This window comes from Hypanus sabinus, chromosome 1 (genome assembly GCF_030144855.1).
Source record: "Hypanus sabinus isolate sHypSab1 chromosome 1, sHypSab1.hap1, whole genome shotgun sequence".
Lineage (NCBI taxonomy): Eukaryota > Metazoa > Chordata > Chondrichthyes > Myliobatiformes > Dasyatidae > Hypanus > Hypanus sabinus.
Window position 1 is genome coordinate 113,922,475 of NC_082706.1, and position 19,974 is coordinate 113,942,448.

The 19,974-nt window shown below is 39.7% G+C and overlaps 1 protein-coding gene across 2 annotated transcripts in view; it reads left to right on the top strand.

Annotated features, from left to right (window-relative positions):
* LOC132396783 (1-phosphatidylinositol 4,5-bisphosphate phosphodiesterase gamma-1-like) overlaps window positions 1-18,559 on the top strand; it is a 256,980-nt gene extending 238,421 nt beyond the window's left edge. For both annotated transcript variants that reach the window (XM_059974696.1, XM_059974691.1), the window contains 4 exons: window positions 10,052-10,213; window positions 11,930-12,018; window positions 15,028-15,212; window positions 17,379-18,559. In XM_059974696.1, the coding sequence (XP_059830679.1) occupies window positions 10,052-10,213; window positions 11,930-12,018; window positions 15,028-15,212; window positions 17,379-17,439 (497 nt within the window). In that variant the 3' untranslated portion in view covers window positions 17,440-18,559. The remainder of the gene's footprint in view (window positions 1-10,051; window positions 10,214-11,929; window positions 12,019-15,027; window positions 15,213-17,378) is intronic.
* Window positions 18,560-19,974: the final 1,415 nt, after the last annotated feature.

The window sequence follows — 19,974 nt, forward strand, 5'->3', positions numbered from 1 at the left end:
TAAAGGAGAGATTAAAAGAAAAATTATGATAAACTGGAAGAAGAGGTTAAATGATAAACATGTTAGACAAAAGAGGATGTTAACAATGCAAGTAAAGTATCAAAAGATGTGTTGAGAGGAAGCGTAAATGGAAAGTCAGGTCATTATCTGAAATTGTTGAACCCATTGTTGAGTTTGGAAGGCTGTCAGAAGCCTAACCAAGAGGGAAGGTGCTGTTTCTCGAGCTTCATAGGAGCAGTTTAGGGATTCAAGGACAGTGGAACAGTGAATTGAAACAAGTGGCAGGACCCTTGGTGTCCCTTTTGTGGGCTGAATGGAGATATTCCTAAGCATTCACCCTGTCTCTGTTACACCAACCAAATTGAAAGATTGTTAGCATAACTCTAGCAAAATACATAAAGTACTGGAGGAATTTAACAAGTCAGGCAGCATCTGTGGAGGGGAGTAACAGTTCACGTTTAAGCCCGAGACCCTTCATCAAAATTGTTTATTACCCTGTATAGATGTTACCTGACTTGCTGAATTCCTCCAGCATTTAGTGTGTGTTGCTTAAGATTCCCAGCACATGCAGAACCGCTTGTGTTCATGATAAATAAATTTCTGCTTTGTCTGAAAGGAGCTTGTGGGATCCCAGGCAATGGGGAGGGAAGAGGTAAAAACACAGATATTGCAGCTTCTACACTTGCACAGAAGGGTACCGTAAGAAGGAGACCTGCTGTGCTGAGGCCAAAATCAAAGTGTCATGAAGGGAGCACTCCCTTGGGAAGCTGAATAGTGAGAGAAAGGAAAGTGTGTTCAGTGAAAGGAGAGGGGAATTAATCCGAGAATGTCAAAAGGAATGCCCCTTTGAAGCTGCAGCTCATTTTGCATCACCACCAAAAGCATCTTCCTTTCTCATGGCACCTTGAAATGCAACTAAAAGAGTTAGAGTTCCAAATATAATTGACTTAAAACATTCATGTTGCTCTCTGCTGCGCACTACTAATCTGTTGAGTATTTCTGGCATTTTTAGAATTCATTTCAGACATGGAGCATCCATGGTATTTTATTTGTGTATTGGCTAACTGAACATTGGCAGACAATTGCATCTGAGATCTGCTATATGTTTTAATGTTACACTGTAAGTGCCTTTATTTCTTCAGGTTGGATCAGCTATTAAACAAATTCTGTTAAATTGCTTGTCTTTTGCTAAAACACATAATCTATGGGACCCCTTAAGTGACTTAAGTGCGATTCTTGGCAAATTTTTGCATGAAGTAGCACAAGGCATTGCTTTATTTGCTTTATGTGGTTTTTCTTCCATTGCAAATAGTCAGAAGAAGAGCTATAAATAGAACATATTTTATCAAAGGCAGTATCATTGAAATAAACTGCACCATCTGAATGCAACAATATATCATGAATCCTACAGTACATGTGACACAAACTGGCTCTTTAAGATTTCCACACATATATTCAGTTGCTCTCCCTTAAAAAAATGAAATAAACTCACACAATTAAACTATACACATGGAAGTCTACAATTAATTAATTATGAATTCGCTCATTTTTTTTCACACGTTCCTTCACTGAACATTTGCATTGCAAGCTTTACTTGATATCTCTGAAGTATGCCTCCCGGGGATGACTAATTTCAGTGTTTCAATTCACGAGGTAGATCTCCCATACCTCTTGTCTCACATTATGTTGTGCAACTGTTGCCTGAACATAGTTGGTTTGAATTACTTTGAAAACGCTGTAATTTGGATCACACTCTTCATGTTACCTATAGAGAGTTCAATAACTGTTATCTACAACTACGCAGGTCACAATTGTACATTGTATTTGGAGTGGGATATCATAGCTCTCTGCCTTTGTGCCTCTGCTTTTATGTCGTGTTGCATCTGAGCTTTTACCCTGACTCATTGTAGGCATTGAACCTTTCTTCCGTTCTGACGTTTCCTCCGTTACTTCATCGCTTCTCAAGAAGGCCGTTGGCGCTGATGTGACTGTTCTATCACAGTTTGAATCTATTCTATTGGACATTAATGAGTAAATGACATATAACATCTTTTGCTGGAGTTTCAGAGTTTTGAGCAGCTTCCATGTGGCATTGCTGCTGTGCTTTATACGGCCCTTGAGACAATTCCATGAATAGGGATTTTTCCTCAGAACGCTCACAGACTTATCTTTACCAACTATACCATCCTTCTTCAACCCAATCAATATCACCACACTGCGGCACCCTATGCTGAATCAATTACTTCATAGAAGTAATTGGCTCAGCGTAGAGTCACAGAACACTACAGGCCCTTTGACCCATCTGGTCCATGCTGAACTCTCAATCTGCCTTGTTCCATCGACTAGTACCCAGACCATAGCCCTCCATACTCCTCTCATCTATCAACCTATCCAAATTTATCTTAAATGTTGAAATCAAACTCACATCCACCACTTCTGCTGGCAGCTTGTTCCAATTTCCCACCGCCCTCTGAGTGAGGAAGTTCCCCCTCATGTCCCCCCCTTAAACATTTCACCTTTAACACATGGCCTCTAGTTGTTGTCTCACACAACCTCAGTGGAAAATTTTACGTTACATTTACCGTATCTATACTCATAATTTTGTAAACCTCTGTCAGGCGTTTATGGACCTTTATTTTGTATACCTCTATTGTCAATATATTAGGCATTCAGGAGGGGGCAATGAAAAGAAGTGAGGTGTAAGAGGAGTGGCCATTGTATGTGTAGACAGTGATAGAGTGGTCAGGCAAAGCCAGTGAGCTTGGGCAAGCACAGGCAGAGGTTTTAAGTAAGTAAGAAGGTTTCTGGTAAGTTGTGTTTTTTTTTCTGTAAATACATAGCTAGTGCACTGAGAATGGGTCCAGAGTTACTGGTATGTTTCTTGTGTGAGATGTGGGAACTTTGAGAGACCTCCAGTCACCTTGACAACTACATCTGCATGAAGTGCACCGAGCTGCGTCTCCTTAGAGACCATAGAACTGGAGCTGCAACCAGATGACCTTCAGCTCATATGGGTAAATGAGAAAGTGATTGGTAGGAGCAACAGGGATCTAGTCACCCCTGTCGCAGGGGCAGGTAACTGGGTGATTCCATAACAGTAGTAACAGGCAGCAGATTCTGTGGATGTGAAAGAGACACCTGGATGGTATGTTACCTCAAGGTGCCAGGATCAGGGATGTCTCAGATTGGGTCGACAGCATTCTAAAGTGGGAGGGTGAACAGTTGGGAGAGGTGGTATATATTGCTACCAATGACATAGGTAAGAAAAGGGAGGAGGTCCTGAAGAGAGAATATAATGAGTTAGGTAAAAGGTGAAAAGCAGGGATTCCAGGGTCTCTTTGCTTCCTGTCCCACGTACTAGTGAAAGTAAAAATATAATAATTTGGCAGATGAATGCATGGCTGAAAAATTGGTGCAGGAGGCAGAGTTTCAATTTTCTGGAATATTGGGATCTATTCTGGGGAAGCTACAACATGTATGAAAGTGATTGTGTTACACCTGAACCTGAGGAGGACCAGTATTCTTGTGGGCAGGTTTGCTAGAGCTGTTGGGGAAGGTTTAGACTAATTTAGCAGGGGAATGGGAACCAGAGTGATGGGGCTGAGAATGGGAATAAGATTGATGATCTTGTAACGCAGTTAGAGATTGTCAGGTATGATATTGCGGACATTGCTGAGTCGTGGCTGAAAGAAGATCATAGCTGGGATCTTAACATCCAAGGATACACATTGCATCCAAAGGACAGGCAGGTAGGGAGAGGGGGTAGGGTGGCTCTGTTGGTAAAAAATGAAATCAATCCTTAGATTTGGAATTGGAAGATGTTGCATTCTTCTGGGTAGAGTTAAGAAATGGCAAGGATAAAAGACCCTGATGGGTGTTAAATACAGACTTCTGAACAGATTACAATGGAAATAGAAAAGGCATGTAAAAAGTGCAATTTTACGATAGGCATGGAAGATTTCAATATGCAGATAGATTGGAAAAATCAGATTGGTGCTGGATCATAGAAAGGGAATTTGTAGAATACCTATCAGATAGCTTTTTAGAACAGCTGTGGTTGAGTCCACTAGGGGAAAGGCTAATCTGGAAAGGGTTTTGTATAATGACCCAGATTTGATAAGGGAGCTTAAGGGAAGTGAACCCAGAGAAGACAGTGATGATAATCTGATAGAATCCACCCTGAAGTTTGAGAAAGAGAAGATAAAATAAAGTGTATCAGTATTATAGAGAACTTAAGGGAATTACAGAGGCATGGGAGATGAGCTGGCAAAGTGTAATTGGAAGGGGACACTAGCAGGAATGATGGCAGAACAGTAACAGCTTGAGTTTCTGGGAACAATTTGGAAACACAGGAAATATACATCCCAAAGATGAAAACATTTTCTAAAAGGAGGTGTAGGCAATTGTGGCTGACAAGAGAAATCAAAGACATCATAAAAGCAAAATAGTGGGCATATAAAATAGCAAAACATAGTGGGAAGGTAGAGGACAGGGAAGCTTCTAAAGAACAATTTAAAAAGCCACAAAGAGAAAAAGAAATGACATATGAAGGTAAGATGGCCAGTAATGTCAAAAAGGATACCAGAAGTTTTTTTTTTCAGATAGAGTCAATTAAAAAAAGAGTAGATATTGGAAAGCTGAGAGTTTATTATCAGACCACTGGAAAATGATGCTGGAGAGATAGTAATGGGGGGGGGGGGGGGCAAAGAAAAGCCGGATGAACTTAGTAAGTATTTTACAACAGTTTTCACTGTGGAAGACACTCACAGTTTGCTAGATTATCAATGATTTGGATGAAGGACTTGATGATTTTTGGCTATGTTTGCAAATGATACAAAGATAGCTAAAGGAGCAGGTAGTGTTGAGGAAGTAGAGTGTCTGCAGAAGTCTTGTATAGTTTGAGAGAATGGGCAATGAATGGCAGATGGATTATAGTAGTAGTGTTGGGAAGTGCATGGTCATGCACTTTGGCAGAAGAGATAAAGGCACAGATTTTATTCCAAATGTAAAGAAAATTCAGAAATCATAGGGTCAAAGATCAAAGTAAATTTATTATCAAAGTGCATATTGTATATGTCACCATACACAGCCCTTAGATTTGTTTTCTTGCAGGCATACTCCATAAGTCCAAGAAATGTAAAAGAATTAATGAAAAACTGTACCCAACAGGACGGACAAACAACAAATATGCAAAAGACAACAAACTGTGCAAATACAAAAGAAAGTAAATAAATAAATATTGAGAACATGAGACAAGGAATCCTTGAAAGTGAGATCATAGATTGTTGTAACAGTTCAGTGATGGGGTTAGTGAAGTTATACCTAATTGTTCAAGAGCCTGATGGTTGATGGATAATAACTGTTCCTAAACCCAGTGGTGTGGATCCTGAGGCTGCTGTATCTTCTTCCTGATGGCAGCAGTGAGAAGAGAGCATGGCCTGGGTGGCAGTCCTTGATGATCGATGCTGATTTTGTGGAACAACAATCCATGTAGATGTGCTTATTTGTGGTGAGGACGTTCCTGTGATGGACTGGACAATACCCACTACTTTTTGTAGGATTTTCTGTTCAAGGCAAAGGAAATTGGGAATCCTCATGCAGGATTCCCTAAAGGTTAACCTGCAGGTTGAACTGGTGGTGAGGAAGGCAAATGCAATTTTAGCAATCATTTCAAGAGGACTAGAATGCAAAAGCAAGCCTGTAATGCTGAGCCTTTATCTGGCATTGGTCAGATTGCAGTTGGATTACTGCGTGCTGTTTTGGGCTCCTTATGTAAGAAATGATGTGCTGCGATTGGAGGCAGTCCAGAGGAGATTCACGAGAATAATGCCAGAAATGAATGAGTTAACATACGAGGAGTGTTTGATGGCTCTGGGCCTATATTTACTAGAGTTTAGAAGAATGTGAGGGGATCTCATTGAAATTGATTCAATATTGGAAGGCCTAGATAGAGTGGTTGTGGAAAGGATGTTTCCTGTAGTGAGTGAACCTAGGGGGGTGAATCTGTGGAATTCATTGTCATGGATGACTATAGAGGCCAAGTCAATGGATATACTTAAGGCAGAGGTTGATAGGTTTCTGATCAATCAGGGTGTCAAAAGTTACGGGGAGAAGGCAGGAGAATGGGTTTGAGAAGGATAATAAATCAGGCACAATGGAATGGTAGAACAGCCTCAATGGATCGAATGACCTAATGTCCTTATATTCTATTAAATCTCTATTCATTTTCCTATGCTTCAGGGAACAAAGTCCTAACCTATTGAACCTTTCCCTATAACTCAGGTCCTCAATCCTAGCAACAGTCCTGTAAGTTTTTTCTGCACTCTTTCAATTTTTTTGACATCTTTCATGTAAGAAGGCAACCAAAACTGCCACAATACTACAAATTAGGCCTCACCAATGTCTTGTACAATTTCTACCTAACATCCCAACTCTTGTATTCAATGCTTTTTGATTTATGAAGGCCAATGTACCAAAAGCATGCTTTATAACCCTATCTGTAATGCCACTTTCAAGGAATTATGGTTGTGTATTCCCTCTTCTACTACAGTCCTCAGTGCCCTACCACTCACCATGTAAATTCTACCATGGTTTGTCCTTCCAATATGCAACACCTCGCACCTGACTGCAGTAAATTCCATCTGCCATTTCTTAGCCCATTTTTCCAGATGGTCTAGATCCCATTATAAGTTTTGATAATCTTCCTCACCATCCACTATATCCCCAACCTTGGTGTCATTCACAAATTTGCTGGTCTATTTTACCAGATTATCATCTAGATCATTGAAATAGATGACAAACAACAGATCCAGCACTGTTCCCTGCAGTTCTACACTAGGTACAGGCTTCCAGTCAAAGGGGTAACCATCTACTACCACTCTCTGGCTTCTCCCATGAAGCCAATATTTAATACAATTTACTACCTCATCTTGAATGCCAAGTAACTGAACCTTCTTTTGAAATCTCTCTCCTGCTACATACAATCTAACATCTCCATGGGGACTGTGGCAGAATGTCCTGACTCTGCCCCCCTCCCCACTTGCTTGTTTTGAAATCTCTCCCCCGCTACACACAATCCAACACCTCCAAGGCAACTGTGGCATGCAAAATGTTCTGCTTCCTGCTCACTTGTTTCGAAATCTCTCTCCCATTATGTAAAATCCAAACTCTCCGAGGAAAGTGTCAAGACTGTTTTCCTAGAACTTATGAGAAATGCTCTCATGCAATTCAAATATTTCACAGATGCTTCCTCTGAAGTGCTCTGAATGCCAATATTTTCAAATCACAGTTGTGCTACATTTTATAAACTGCCCTGATCTTGGGATATCTTTTCCTCCGGGAAATCTCATCTCTGGTTTGTTTCTCTTACCAGCTAGGTTTCCTTGCTGCACAGCTCTGCCTCTTGACCTCATGGTCACCTTGGTAGGATTTCCTGTAATTGATAGCATATGTCCTGGTATTATACTCACATCTTGATGCAATACCTACTTCACTCGTTGGCCAGCAAGCAAATACACACCCACCTGAAAAGCCAGCACTACAAATCCATGTCTATCAAAGAATGCCTTCCCTACACTTTTAACGGTTCTGAATGTATCCCCTTCATTAATATCATCCACTCTCATTGTGAATCCACTGCTGAGGCATAAAATCAAACAGTGCAGAAGCAGCACCTGGTCCACCGCAGTAAGTGTACCAAGTCATACCCATTGCATCCATCTGCACTAATCCCATTGACACAAATCAGGTTCCATACCTTGGCCATGGCCAACCCATGTTATTCGAAGATAAAATGTACCCACCGACTGCTGTTAAATTTTCCTTAGGTGCTATCAATATCTTGAGTGTGCTAGTCTGCATCAAGTCACTGCTTTACTCTCCCAGGAAGGACTCCCATTTCTTTGGCTAGTTTTCTCTTCTTCCCAAGTCTCACAATCTCTGTAAGATGCATTATTGTCAAACTGCATCTGCATTGGTTCCATTGGTACTGCACCCTTATCCTGATTGTACTTTCTTTCGTTGTCCTGAATAGTTACAATGTAACCATTCTGCTACTGTTATCAATAGTCATCTTGATTAAACTGAAAAATATATCCCTCTCCTGTAAATGTCTGATAGCTGGAAGACTCCATGGCAATTCTCAAGCCAATCTGACAGGACTGTGTATGGCTTCTAGATCGCCCTCCCTTCCTAAGTCTCCGATCCTTTCAACACTTGATTGACTCACTCTAGTGTACCATGATTGTTGATGCACATTCATAGTCTATTACAATGAAAGGCAGCTGCAACCACCCATTTCTATATATAGACTTGGCAATTCACATCCCCTTACCTGGAAGGTTACTTCTACATATATATGTCCAGTTCCATCTCAACAGAAAATAATGGAAGTATATTTCAGATCCATGCCTTGTAATTGCTGCAGGATTAATCTGCACAACTATCACAGTCAATGCGTACTAATTGTGTTGTCCTTAATGCTCTTCAATTGTCCATTAGATAGCATTTTCATTTCCTCTATATATGATTCTATCTTACACACATGATCTCGGTAAGATTGTTTAATAGACTCACCTCTTTGTGGCTGAACTATTTGGAGACTACCACCTTTAGGGGCAGTTAGCTTTTTGAGAACATGAGCTCCATACAATATAAATTGTGCCTTGATCAAAAATGTCTCGCATTTTCCAGTAACCACTCTATGCTGGTAGCTATTCTATGTACTCTCTCAAATGTTATTGTCAATCATCATTCTGCCCCATGTATTATGACATGGGTGATCATGGTCTCATGACCACGATAATTCATGGCAAATTTTTCTAGAGAAGTGGTTTGCCATTGCTGCCTTCCGGGCAACGTCTTTACAAGACGGGGTGACCACAGGCATTGTCGACGCTCTTCAGAGATTGTCTGCCTAGCATCAGTGGTCACATAACCAGGACTTGTGATAGACACCAGCTGTTATATACTTCTGTTAAAATAGTTTTTCATTCACCAGTCCACACACAATGGTGGCATGGTAGTTCAGCAGCTAACAACCCGGGTTTATTAACCGTCACTACCCGTAAGCAGTTTGTATGTTCTCCGTGACCATGCGGCATTCCTCCAGAGCTCTGGTTTGCTCCCACATTCCAAAGACGTCCGGGGTGGTAGGTTATATCGGTGTAATTGGGTGGCAAGTTCTCGTTGAGCTGGAAGGATCTGTTACCATGCTGTATCTCTAAATTTAAAAAAAGCTAAAACAATGAAGCATTGCTCGTTCTAAGCAAGTCTGGAAATTACACTTTTGCTAGTACCTTTACCCTGACCAACTATCTGCCAACCATTCCTCTTGTTTTGATTGCACAAATTTCTGATGGTATCAGATTAAAATGGTCTCTAGTTGTTTGCTATCACCTCAATAGGACCTCTTCTCTAATTTGCAGTGCCAGTAGACCAGCCAATTTCTTACACATCTCTGGTTATTATATTTGCACCTTTTGTCATAATTTTTTTGTTTGTTTGCTTCCCAGGATCTCAATAATGCTGTCTTTTCTTTACAAAGATTTCCACATATTCCATCCATTCCAAATACAGAGGGAATAGCTGAAAGCATTTGTGGTTTTCAAACTCCTTCAAGTATCAAACATTACCTGTTTTCATCATCATTGCTGCAGAGAACTTCATCTCATCAGACAGATCATTGGTCTGCTACAAGCACAAGCAAATACACAGAATTGGATTTCTGAGTAGAATATTCTTAATTGAAAGTAGCAATTCACAACTAAGCCACAGTGTACAGTGTCTAAATATACAGTAGCATTCTTGTTGTCACGTAGTTACAATATGCATTGTTAGCTGAGCTCAATGTGTGGGCTACAAGTGACCTCAAACGTGATGTAAAATCAGCCGATGTTTTACGTCCGGAAACTGGTGGAAGAAATGGCTTCTAGATGTAGATTACAGGAAGATTTGGAACTTTTGTAAAAATGAAATTAAGAAAATAATCAAAATGGAATATTAGAAAAATCATCTTTTTGTTGCTTTTTCTTACATTTTATTTCTGTTCTAGCGGATAATGGACTGAATCCTGTCTGGCTTTTCAAGCAATTTGTCTTTGATATCAATAATCCTGAGTTTGCCTTTTTGAAGTTCATTGTGTATGATGAGGACATGTTCAGTGATCCCAACTTCCTGGCCCAAGCAACTTACCCAGTGAAAGGACTTAAAACAGGTAAGTAGTAGTCCATTAAGCAGAAAATTATTTAAATTTGCTTAGTAAGATGAGTATTGTTTGTGGAGAAAGCATATCCACTGTCAACATGAAGCATACCTGGATCAAGTGCATCATGAATTGGACATGAGAAGTTGTCCCTCTCCTTTGCTCTACTCCCAGGACCGAAGTCTAATTTTAAGCTGACACAAGAAACTGCAGACTCTGGAACCTCGAGCAAAGCAACTAAATGCAGGAGGATTCAGCAGGTCGTGCAACGTCTGTGGAGGCAAAGGGATACTTTACTTTTCAGGTCAAGACTGATACAGAGTTGAGACTCAAAACAGCAACCAACTCATTTGCATCCACAAATGCTACTTGATCTGTCAAGTTCTCCTGCTGTTTGTTTTTTTTTTTGTAATTCTATGATCTTTGTCCCAGGGCTGCTGCTGAAGAGGTCCAATCACAATTCAATCTACTTGTTAAAAGTTTCCTGTCACTGTCTGAGCATGACTGTCAATGAAATATAGGATGTTTTATGAATTTGGATCACTACAGTATTTGGATCTTAGTCCAGTCACAAATGGCGCCAGTAGAGAAGCCAGTGCAGCACTTTTCCTACTTTATGGATTCACTAATTTTGTTTGATACCAATGCTGGAATCCAGAAATCACTATTTTTCAATGAAAAAGAGAACACTGGAAGAACGCAGCAGGTCAAGTCAAGACCCTGCCAGGAATGTCAACTTGTACCTTTTGTTTCCACAGATGCTGCTTGACCTGCTGAGTTCATCAGCATTCTGCTCATTTTCTTGTTCCAGATTTCAGCACCTGCAGTTTTGTTGACTTAAATATTCTTTTTTTAAACTTTCACAGCCATGTATTCAAAAGGAACGTGTCATTGAAGTAACTTAAATAAGTTTCAGTCCGTGCAATTCTCCCCCCACTTTTTAATGACTCTATCTTTTTTTGGTTTACAAGTTATATACAACAGATGTAATAGAGATGTTGAAACTATAGGGTATCTTCACAATGAAAATCCATCCTGTGTTCACTCTCTTCATGAAGGAAGATGACATTTCCTCTTATATCATTACACCTTATAATCACAGAGAGATATTTATTAATATAGTCCATCTCTGAACCTTTAAAATTTATCCTCGAACTATCTCGAGACTATCTGCCCAGTGCTGGCAGAACACACCACATCATGTCTAAGTGTGGTTCCAAATTGTTCTGGTCTCTATTAATCAGGATCATGCACTCATTCTATTCAGTCTCAAGATGGTAAAATGAATATTAACAATGAATTTTAGCTTCTATGTTAAGGGGTTACATTACTGATGTGTTGATACCTACGTTGCAATGATAGCTATAACAATTGAGACCTTCACAGAAAGGCAATCAGAATTCTCACATCCATTCAACAGTTACCCATGGAATCTACCAATCATTTGTCCTTGAGCTTAAATAAAATTGTAATATCAAATCTTATGATTGCAATGAAGCTAACCTATTGAATTATATACTGTCACCCTTTAAACCTCAACTATTATATTGTTTTCCATCTTCCTGTCCTGAATCGGGCATTAAATGACAGGCTGGGTTCCCAATTAGTAAGTGACCACTTTAGCTGTGTATGTTGCAATTATTTTGCATATTTCTGAAATGGTTTGGTAGTATCTATCTTAAATGCGACTTTATCACAATGAATGTCAGAATGTCATTCTTTCTACAGGTTACAGATCTGTGCCCCTGAAAAACAGCTACAGTGAGGAGTTAGAGCTGGCCTCTTTACTTGTTCACATTGAGATTGTAAATGCAAAGGTAAATCATTGTGTTGGACCACAGAAGATACAATTAGATAATGCTGGAGTAGCTTGGATATAAATAGATCTTTAAAAAGACTACATAATCATAAATATTCACCAATTACTATTCATTCAATTGACTCATTTCAATTTTACTCAATCATTTAACATTTATGACATGTGGAGTTCATCTATTAATCATATCCATTAGCAGTTTTATATATTGTGTCCTTCATAGTTATTCCCTGTAGTGAACTGAAGTTGACCCTGTCCTTAGAACAAAAGGAAATGTGATACCATTGTCATTCAGGTGTCCAACCACAATGTGAGTGCCCAAAAGCAGAGACCAAGAGTGTAAGTTTACTTGTGTTAACTTATTTAGCAATAAGTCTTTATACAGTCCTTTCCAGAAAGATATTTAACTACTTGATCCAACTCAACTGGGAGATTCTTCTCCAAAATGTAATAATGATATGCAGTTGTCACAGATAAGTAGTTACCCATAAAAATTAACCACTATAGTTGCCAGAGTGCCTTTCTATTTAACTTAGTTACAGGGTAGTAAGTCCACACTCAAAATATTCATCACTAATGCCCTTGTTCCTGAAGTCTATGATCAATAATTGATAGATAATGTGCCTATAAAGTCCATCATAACAATTGAACTGCACCTTAAGCATACTGTTTAATGCTTACAGACAACATAATGAACAATCTTCACCTTTTGGTTAATTTGCTAAAGGAGAAGGCTTTTCTATTACCTATGTGAAAATGGCACTTCATTTTTAAAAGAATAGTTTTCTTTTAAAAATAAAAATAGTTTTAGAACTGTTTTCTGATTCAACCATCAAGAATAGTTTCTAAGGAAGTAATCAGGTACAAAAGATGAATCATTGCCCATCTTTTTCATCACTAGGTGGATTCCATTCCTTTCCTTTCCTGCTATGTGTTTTGGACATTATGACATCACTGCAGCAAGCATCTTGGTACTCCTGACCTGTAGCTATTTAGGAATCAAGCTTTTAAACTATTTATTTTAATTTTACTGTATGTTAAAGCACTCAAAGTTACTTTTTCACATGATGCTTCAGCTGCTCATTATTTCAAAGGTGTAGTGAAAATCCAGGATTAAGCCATTGTTCATGACTGGCACCAACAAACTCTTTTTTTTAAAACATAATTATTGCATGTGATGAAGGCACTTACACATCTCATTGCCCAATCCTGAAAAAAGGGTGTAATCGTGTTCTAAGTATTTTAGGGTATATTCTCACCTTTACATTTTAATGTTTTTCCCCCTTTATACTGAGAAGATATAAAATGGTCAAGTGTCCTTCCACATTTTCAAATCTAGATCTACTGACCTTCTTTTGGATATCCCTGACTGATTTGCATTTGTAACTTCTGCCCCATGTTCTCATTCTCTCCAATGGCAGAGATGGGGAATATTCAAAGTCACCTCCCCACCCCTTTGCCTTTTTCTGTGGATCTGCTTTGATAGTTTGAGTGATTTCTGACCTTTAGCAGAAGGGACCAGAGGTGCACAGGAAACAGTTAAAAGGAAACTTTGCAAAAACACTGCAAGAAATCAGTCTGCCTACACTTTGAATATAGCAATGCTTTAAAGCAGAAAGTTGACCTATTTTCCATCCCACACATAAAAAAACCTGCAACCTTCTGCAAACAATGTAACTATTTACTCCTGGATAGTATATTCAGCAAAAAAAAGATCATATGTATGGAGATTCATTCTATACAACGCAAACAGAATGGAAACCATACATAATCTTCTACAGTCAATCTTGGGTAGAGAGAGTGACGCACTGCTTCACTCAATCAGTTTTGTTTAACATCATGGAATGCCAATAAGCCCTCCTCTTTGTAGATCTCAACAACTCAATCACGTCAAGAAAAGATCTGCCTAAAATTAAATGTTGATATGTTGACAAGTCAAAACCCACCCAATGGCCTGTAAATTAGATCTCACAACATGATGTTTTCACACTGTAATCAAATTTAAGTGCAAAATGAAATGCTATTGAAATTGCAGACTTCATCCTAGTTGATGAATGCCTGGTTCCAGTATCTAGTTGGGATCATTCATGTGAAGCCTTGACATGACAAAAGCAGATTTCATTTATACTTTGTATGTGATCTTCAAACAAGAGAAAGATGTTGAAAATCTCTACCCATTGATGGTCCATGCTATCCATGGACAACATGCATTAGTAAACCTTTGTAGCATCTGTCACCCATGCTGCTGTGTTACTTCATGGGGGTCTGCATGACCATGTCCCAGTCAACCCCTGGAATCTCAGCTTTGATTGGCCCATTTGTCTATCTTTTAGGCCCACTGAGGATCCCATTTTCTTTCTAACAGCATCTATCCCTCCTATCTGTTCCTGCTTCATCAAGCATGTAACTTACATAAGCCACATCCCTAATTAGCAAGGCTAAACCAAATATTATCTTTTCATATTCCCCCAACATCTGTCACCGAGAAAATCCACTAGAGCAGTAAAATAACACCCCCAAAATTAAACACTTTACTAACACTACCCAGACTGCTACTCTTCCACTCCACATGATCTCTGGACACCTAATCCTTTTCCCTATCCCTCAACCTTAGCCCCAAATCCTGACCTATTCACCACAACAACCTCTAAAACGTGTTATTCCACAATCTCCTGAATCTGGATCCAGAGTTAACCAATTTCCTTTTGAAGCCTGCAAAAGAAGGGTAGCCTTTTAGATTAGGTTGCCTATTTACACCCAATCATTGGCATTTGTGATTAACCATGGATTTAGACCAATTTTCCAGAATCACAATGAAGTTTTCCTTGTAACTTATCAGCTACAATAGCTCTTTACTGCATTTGCCTGAGGTCAAAAGAAAGTAATTTGGGTGATTTTTATCCTAAAGAATAGGGTTACATCTGAGAATGATATTTGTTTGGGATCATTCATATGGAGCCTTGACATCAAACCAGATTTCATTTATATCCTGTATGTGTTCTTCAAACAGGAGGAAGATGACGAGAATCTGTACTCATCTATCCAGCAACTACGTGATCGGACAAGTGAGCTTTCTAGTCAGGTGTCAAGTTTTGAACGGAACAACAGCTGTGATTCCCGCTACCAGCAACGTTTGGATGAGTTACGTGTTGTGCAGGATCAGCTTATGGAGTTGACAGAAGCCCGCAACAAACGGTAAACTGAGAAAGTGTGTAGAGAATGAGATATGCTGGTTATCTACCTTAAGTGCCACAAGAACACATGGCCACAGAAATGAGAGCAATCCATAATGAAAGAAACGCAACTGTGAGCAGATGCATAGAAGAGACTTAAGTGGTGTTCTGTTGTAAGTGTTGTAACTAACACCATCAACCAAGTAACCACTTTCCAGAGACAAATAGAGTAGATGATGATTGGACATGTCGTCACCCAAGCACTACCCCGATCGCCTCCCCACGATCGTGCAGCACTGTCACAGTTTGGACCATGCTGAGGACCTCCACTCCACTGCTCTTTAGTGAGATGAATTAGGCCCATAGTATCAATTGGACCTCAGGCAACTGATTCTGAGGAGCCCATCTCCAAAATCATGCTGATGGCTTTTTACAGCTGGCTGGCATCAGAGGCATGTTGTTTCAAATGTCACACATATATATATATAGGCTTTAAAAACTGAAATGGATTAGAATAACAAAAAATATATAGTGCAGAATAATCCTGCCTTACAGATTTTTTTTCCAATAATTTCATTAACACCTGGATTTGACTCATTTAACCTTGCTTATTGCTACTTCCTTTCTTAAGTATAAGTACCACATTTATCCTTTTAACTATCGTCTGGAACCCCAGCTCTCAGCAAAATTTTAAACACTCCTGACAGCACTCTGCTTCTCACAGCAGCCTAGGACACATCCCATCATCTGCAGAGGAGGTGACCATTCTTGGTGCCACACAGTGGCAGAGCCAATGGAACCCTTGAAGTGCCAAAGACCAAGATTCAATCCTGATCTCAGATGCTTTAAATGCAGAGTTCACATGCTCTTCTTTTGAATCTATGGATTTTCCTTGAGTGCTCTGATTTCCTTCCACAAGCTCATCACTTTCAGGTCAGTTCGCTGAGTGCTGTTGAGTTTAGGGCAGAGCCCAACTGTTAACAATCAAGATACACTCAGTGGCCACTTTATTAGGTACACCTGGACAACTGCTCATAAATGCAAATATCTAATCAGCCAGTCATGTGGCAGCAACTCAAGGTGTAAAAGCATGCTGACATGTTCAGGAAACCTCCTGGGATTTTCATGCACCAAAGTCTGCAGAGAATGGTATGTAAAACAAAAAAAAGTTCTGTGGGTGAAAACACCTTGTTAGTAAGAGAGGTCAGAGGAGAATGGCCGAACTGATCCAAGATGACAGGAAAATGTCAATAATTTGAATAACCACACACTACAACAGTGACAGGAGGGCATCTCAGGATGCATAACACATCGAACCTTGAAGCGGATAGGCTATAGCAGCAGAAGATCATAAATATACACACAGTGGCTACTTTATGAGGTATAGGAGGTACCTAATAAAATGGCCACTGAGTGCATCTACATTTACAGATGATACAAAACTAGAAGCACTTTGTATTTTGGTGAGAATGCAAAGAGGCATTAAGGAGATATAGACAAGCAAAATGAATAAACATAGAAAAGCACAGTACAGGAACAGGCCCTTCAGCCCACCATGTCTGTACGGATCATGATGCCAGTTTACTAACCCCATCTGACTGTATATGGTCCGTATACTTCTCTGTAAAGTGAAATAAACAGTCAGTGTTTGGGGCCAAGACCGTTCATCAAGCTACCTCTCACAGTTTTCCTGTGACTCCCCCAATTCTGTTCTTGCTACCGTCAAGAGCACTGACCTATTTTTCATGGGTCAACAATCAAAAGATGCTATCTGTCCAACAAGAAACACTGTCTGTGAAACGTGTGGGTCATGTTTAGCACTCTTCAAGGGCAGCAAGTTCCAACATTGATTTCTGAAACCAACAATGCAACAATTCAGTGAAATTTTTTCTGACTGGATTTTGCATAAGGGCTATATCCACACCAGTTTTGTGCATCAAAACCGCCTCCAATTCAATGTTTAGACTGACGTCTTTAAGGCCAACTCACTTTGTTAATGCTTTACAAAGCAAATTAGATAAAATCAATTCTGGTGAAAAACCAACCTGAAACATTAATCTCTTTTGTCTCCTAGTATGCTGAGTAGTTCAAGCACTTCATTCTCCTTTTAATTTTTCAAATGTGCAGTAATTTACATTTACATAGCTAAAGTGATCTTTTATTTTGTTCCATTATTTTTCCTTTTTAGACTCATAGAGAAGAAAAAGAGGGACAGACTACGGCAACAAATGGTGAACAAGAGGAACTAAAGATTCACATGACTCTGGCAGCGCTGAAGCTGCAGATCGCTAAGGTCTATCGGTTTCCATGGAAACCCTCTGCAGATTCGGCCTACATTCAGGCAGTCCTGGCAAGATCCTTAAGAAGTCCATTTAGCATATGGTGCAAGCTAGCCTAAGCTTTATGGAGATGATTTCAGAGACGAATGATTCAGCTCTGTGCCTTTTTAACATTTTTTTTAATTTCCCTTTTCAACATGTTACATTTGCAGATGACTGATTATTTTTTAAAATGTGTCAATATTAAGGTCTTATTGAGGAAAAAGTGCATTCTCATTAGATTTGAAAGCACCACACAATTCTCGGCAGAGTAAAGCTCATGCAAGCATGGTGAAGTGTGGTAATAGTTTCTCTGCCTCATTTGTTGATTCAGCGCCGTACTGTCTATACTTCTGTCTGGAGTTCTGTGTATGACACATTCTTTCAGTGTGTCACATTTAATTTCTATAATACTTTCCTCATCATGCATTCTAGAATAATATCCCTGTTTTGAAATGCCAAGGGTGACCTGCCAGTATACAAAAAATGGTGATTTAATATACCAAGGAACTATGCATATACAGCTGAGGATATTGCTGTTAGTTATCATTTTCTTCACCGGGAGGATTTGTTCCAAGCATTAGAGCCTTTAGTCCTGGAATATCAGGGCACAGTCTGTACAGAAAAAAGTGACAGTTTTTTTGAAAGAAACTTTTCAACCTATTGTTTTGCTAAGTATCTCCCTTATGGGAGCATGTTTTTTTTTGTTTATTCCAGTTAAAAGTTCACCCTCCCTATCCTGCCATCCACTATTATGGTCATCAGGCTGGGGGTTGGTGGCAGGCTCCTTCCCTGCCACAGTTGGTGCTCTCAGACGGACTGCTGGGAGACGAGCAAGAATGGATTTTTTTTTAAATAAAATTTTATTTTTCCAGGTTTCAACTGTACAAAATGAAAAAGGGTTTGTAATGCCCAGCACCCAGGTAAAACTGAGCACTAGCAATCATAAATAACAAATGTAAAGGAAACTATGTAGCCCAGCATTTAAGTTGACATAAAATTACATGACTACAATGAGAACAAGCAGACTCAATAAACAATGTTAATACTTTACTGTAGTTTGTGTTACATTTACTTTTAATTTTCACCTTGTACAAAGATCTAAATGAGAGGATGTTCGCCTCATTCGGGTGACTCTGCTTAATACCAGGTGATGAGAATGGGATATTGAATGAGGATATTGAATGAAGTTTTGCAAATAGTAATTTGAAATATTTGTTCTGGGGGTTGTTAGGCAGGTGCTCAGAGAGCCTCCTGCTCTTTTTCCAATCATGTCATGAGATTCCAAATATGCACAAAGACAAAACTGCAGATTTAGCTTCAATTATTGGTTCATTTGGAGATCAGCTCTTAAATACCGCATTCACTCAGTTTGATGACAAACAGGAGAGAATCTACAAATGCTGGAAATCTGAGCAATATACAAAATGCTGTAGGAACACAGCAGGCCAGGCAGCATTTATGGAAAAGAGTAAACAGTCGATGTTTCGGGCTGAGACCCTTCATCAGTCCTGATGAAGAGTCACAGCCTGAAATGCAACTGTTGAGTCCTGATGAAGGGTCTCAGCCCGAAACCTCTACTGTTTACTCTTTTCTATAGATGCTGCCTGGCCTGCTGAGTTCTTCCAGCATCTTGTGTGTGTTGCTTCAATGCCTACTATGCTCGCTTTGACCATCAAAATATTGAGGAACTATCACGGACTCTGACATTCCCAATGATCCTATGATTTCAGTCTCTGAGGCCAATGTGAAAGCAGTTTTCAGGAGGGTGAACACATTAAAAGCATTTGGCCACAATGAGGTACCTGGCCAAAGACCAAAGTCCTGTGCTGATCAACTATTTGGTGTCTTCACTGAGATCTTCAACCTCTCACTTTGTCAGTGTGTGGTATCCAAATGCTTCAAGAAGGCTTCAAATATATCGGTGCCCAAGAAGAGTGTGGCTACCTGCCTCAATAACTATCGCCGAGTAGCACTTACATCCACAGTGACGAAATGTTTTGAGAGGTTAGTGATGAAACATATCAACCACTGCCTGAGAAATGGCTTAGATATGCTCCAATTTGTAAAAATAAGATGGTCCGGGCCAGGAACTTGAAATCATTGAAAAGATCAAGAGTTGTGAGAAGTGTCACAAATGTAGGTAGGAAGGGACTGAACCAGGTTGGGATTAAACTGAGTTGAGGTAGTTCAGTGGGGCAGGAACAAGCAGAGATAATGTCTACCTTTACAGGCAGGTGTGTGGATCTTGGGTAGGAGGCAGAAACAGGAGATGCTGGGTGTGGGAACTATGAGGATGGTGGCAGTGGATGGGAGATCCTCAGAGACTATCCCCAGAGGGATAGGGTTCCATTTGTCCTCACCTCCACCACACCAGCCTCCGCATCCAGCACATAATTCTTCATAACTTACAGGATCCCACACCAAGCACATCTTCTCCTCCCCCCCCCCAACATTTTCTGCTTT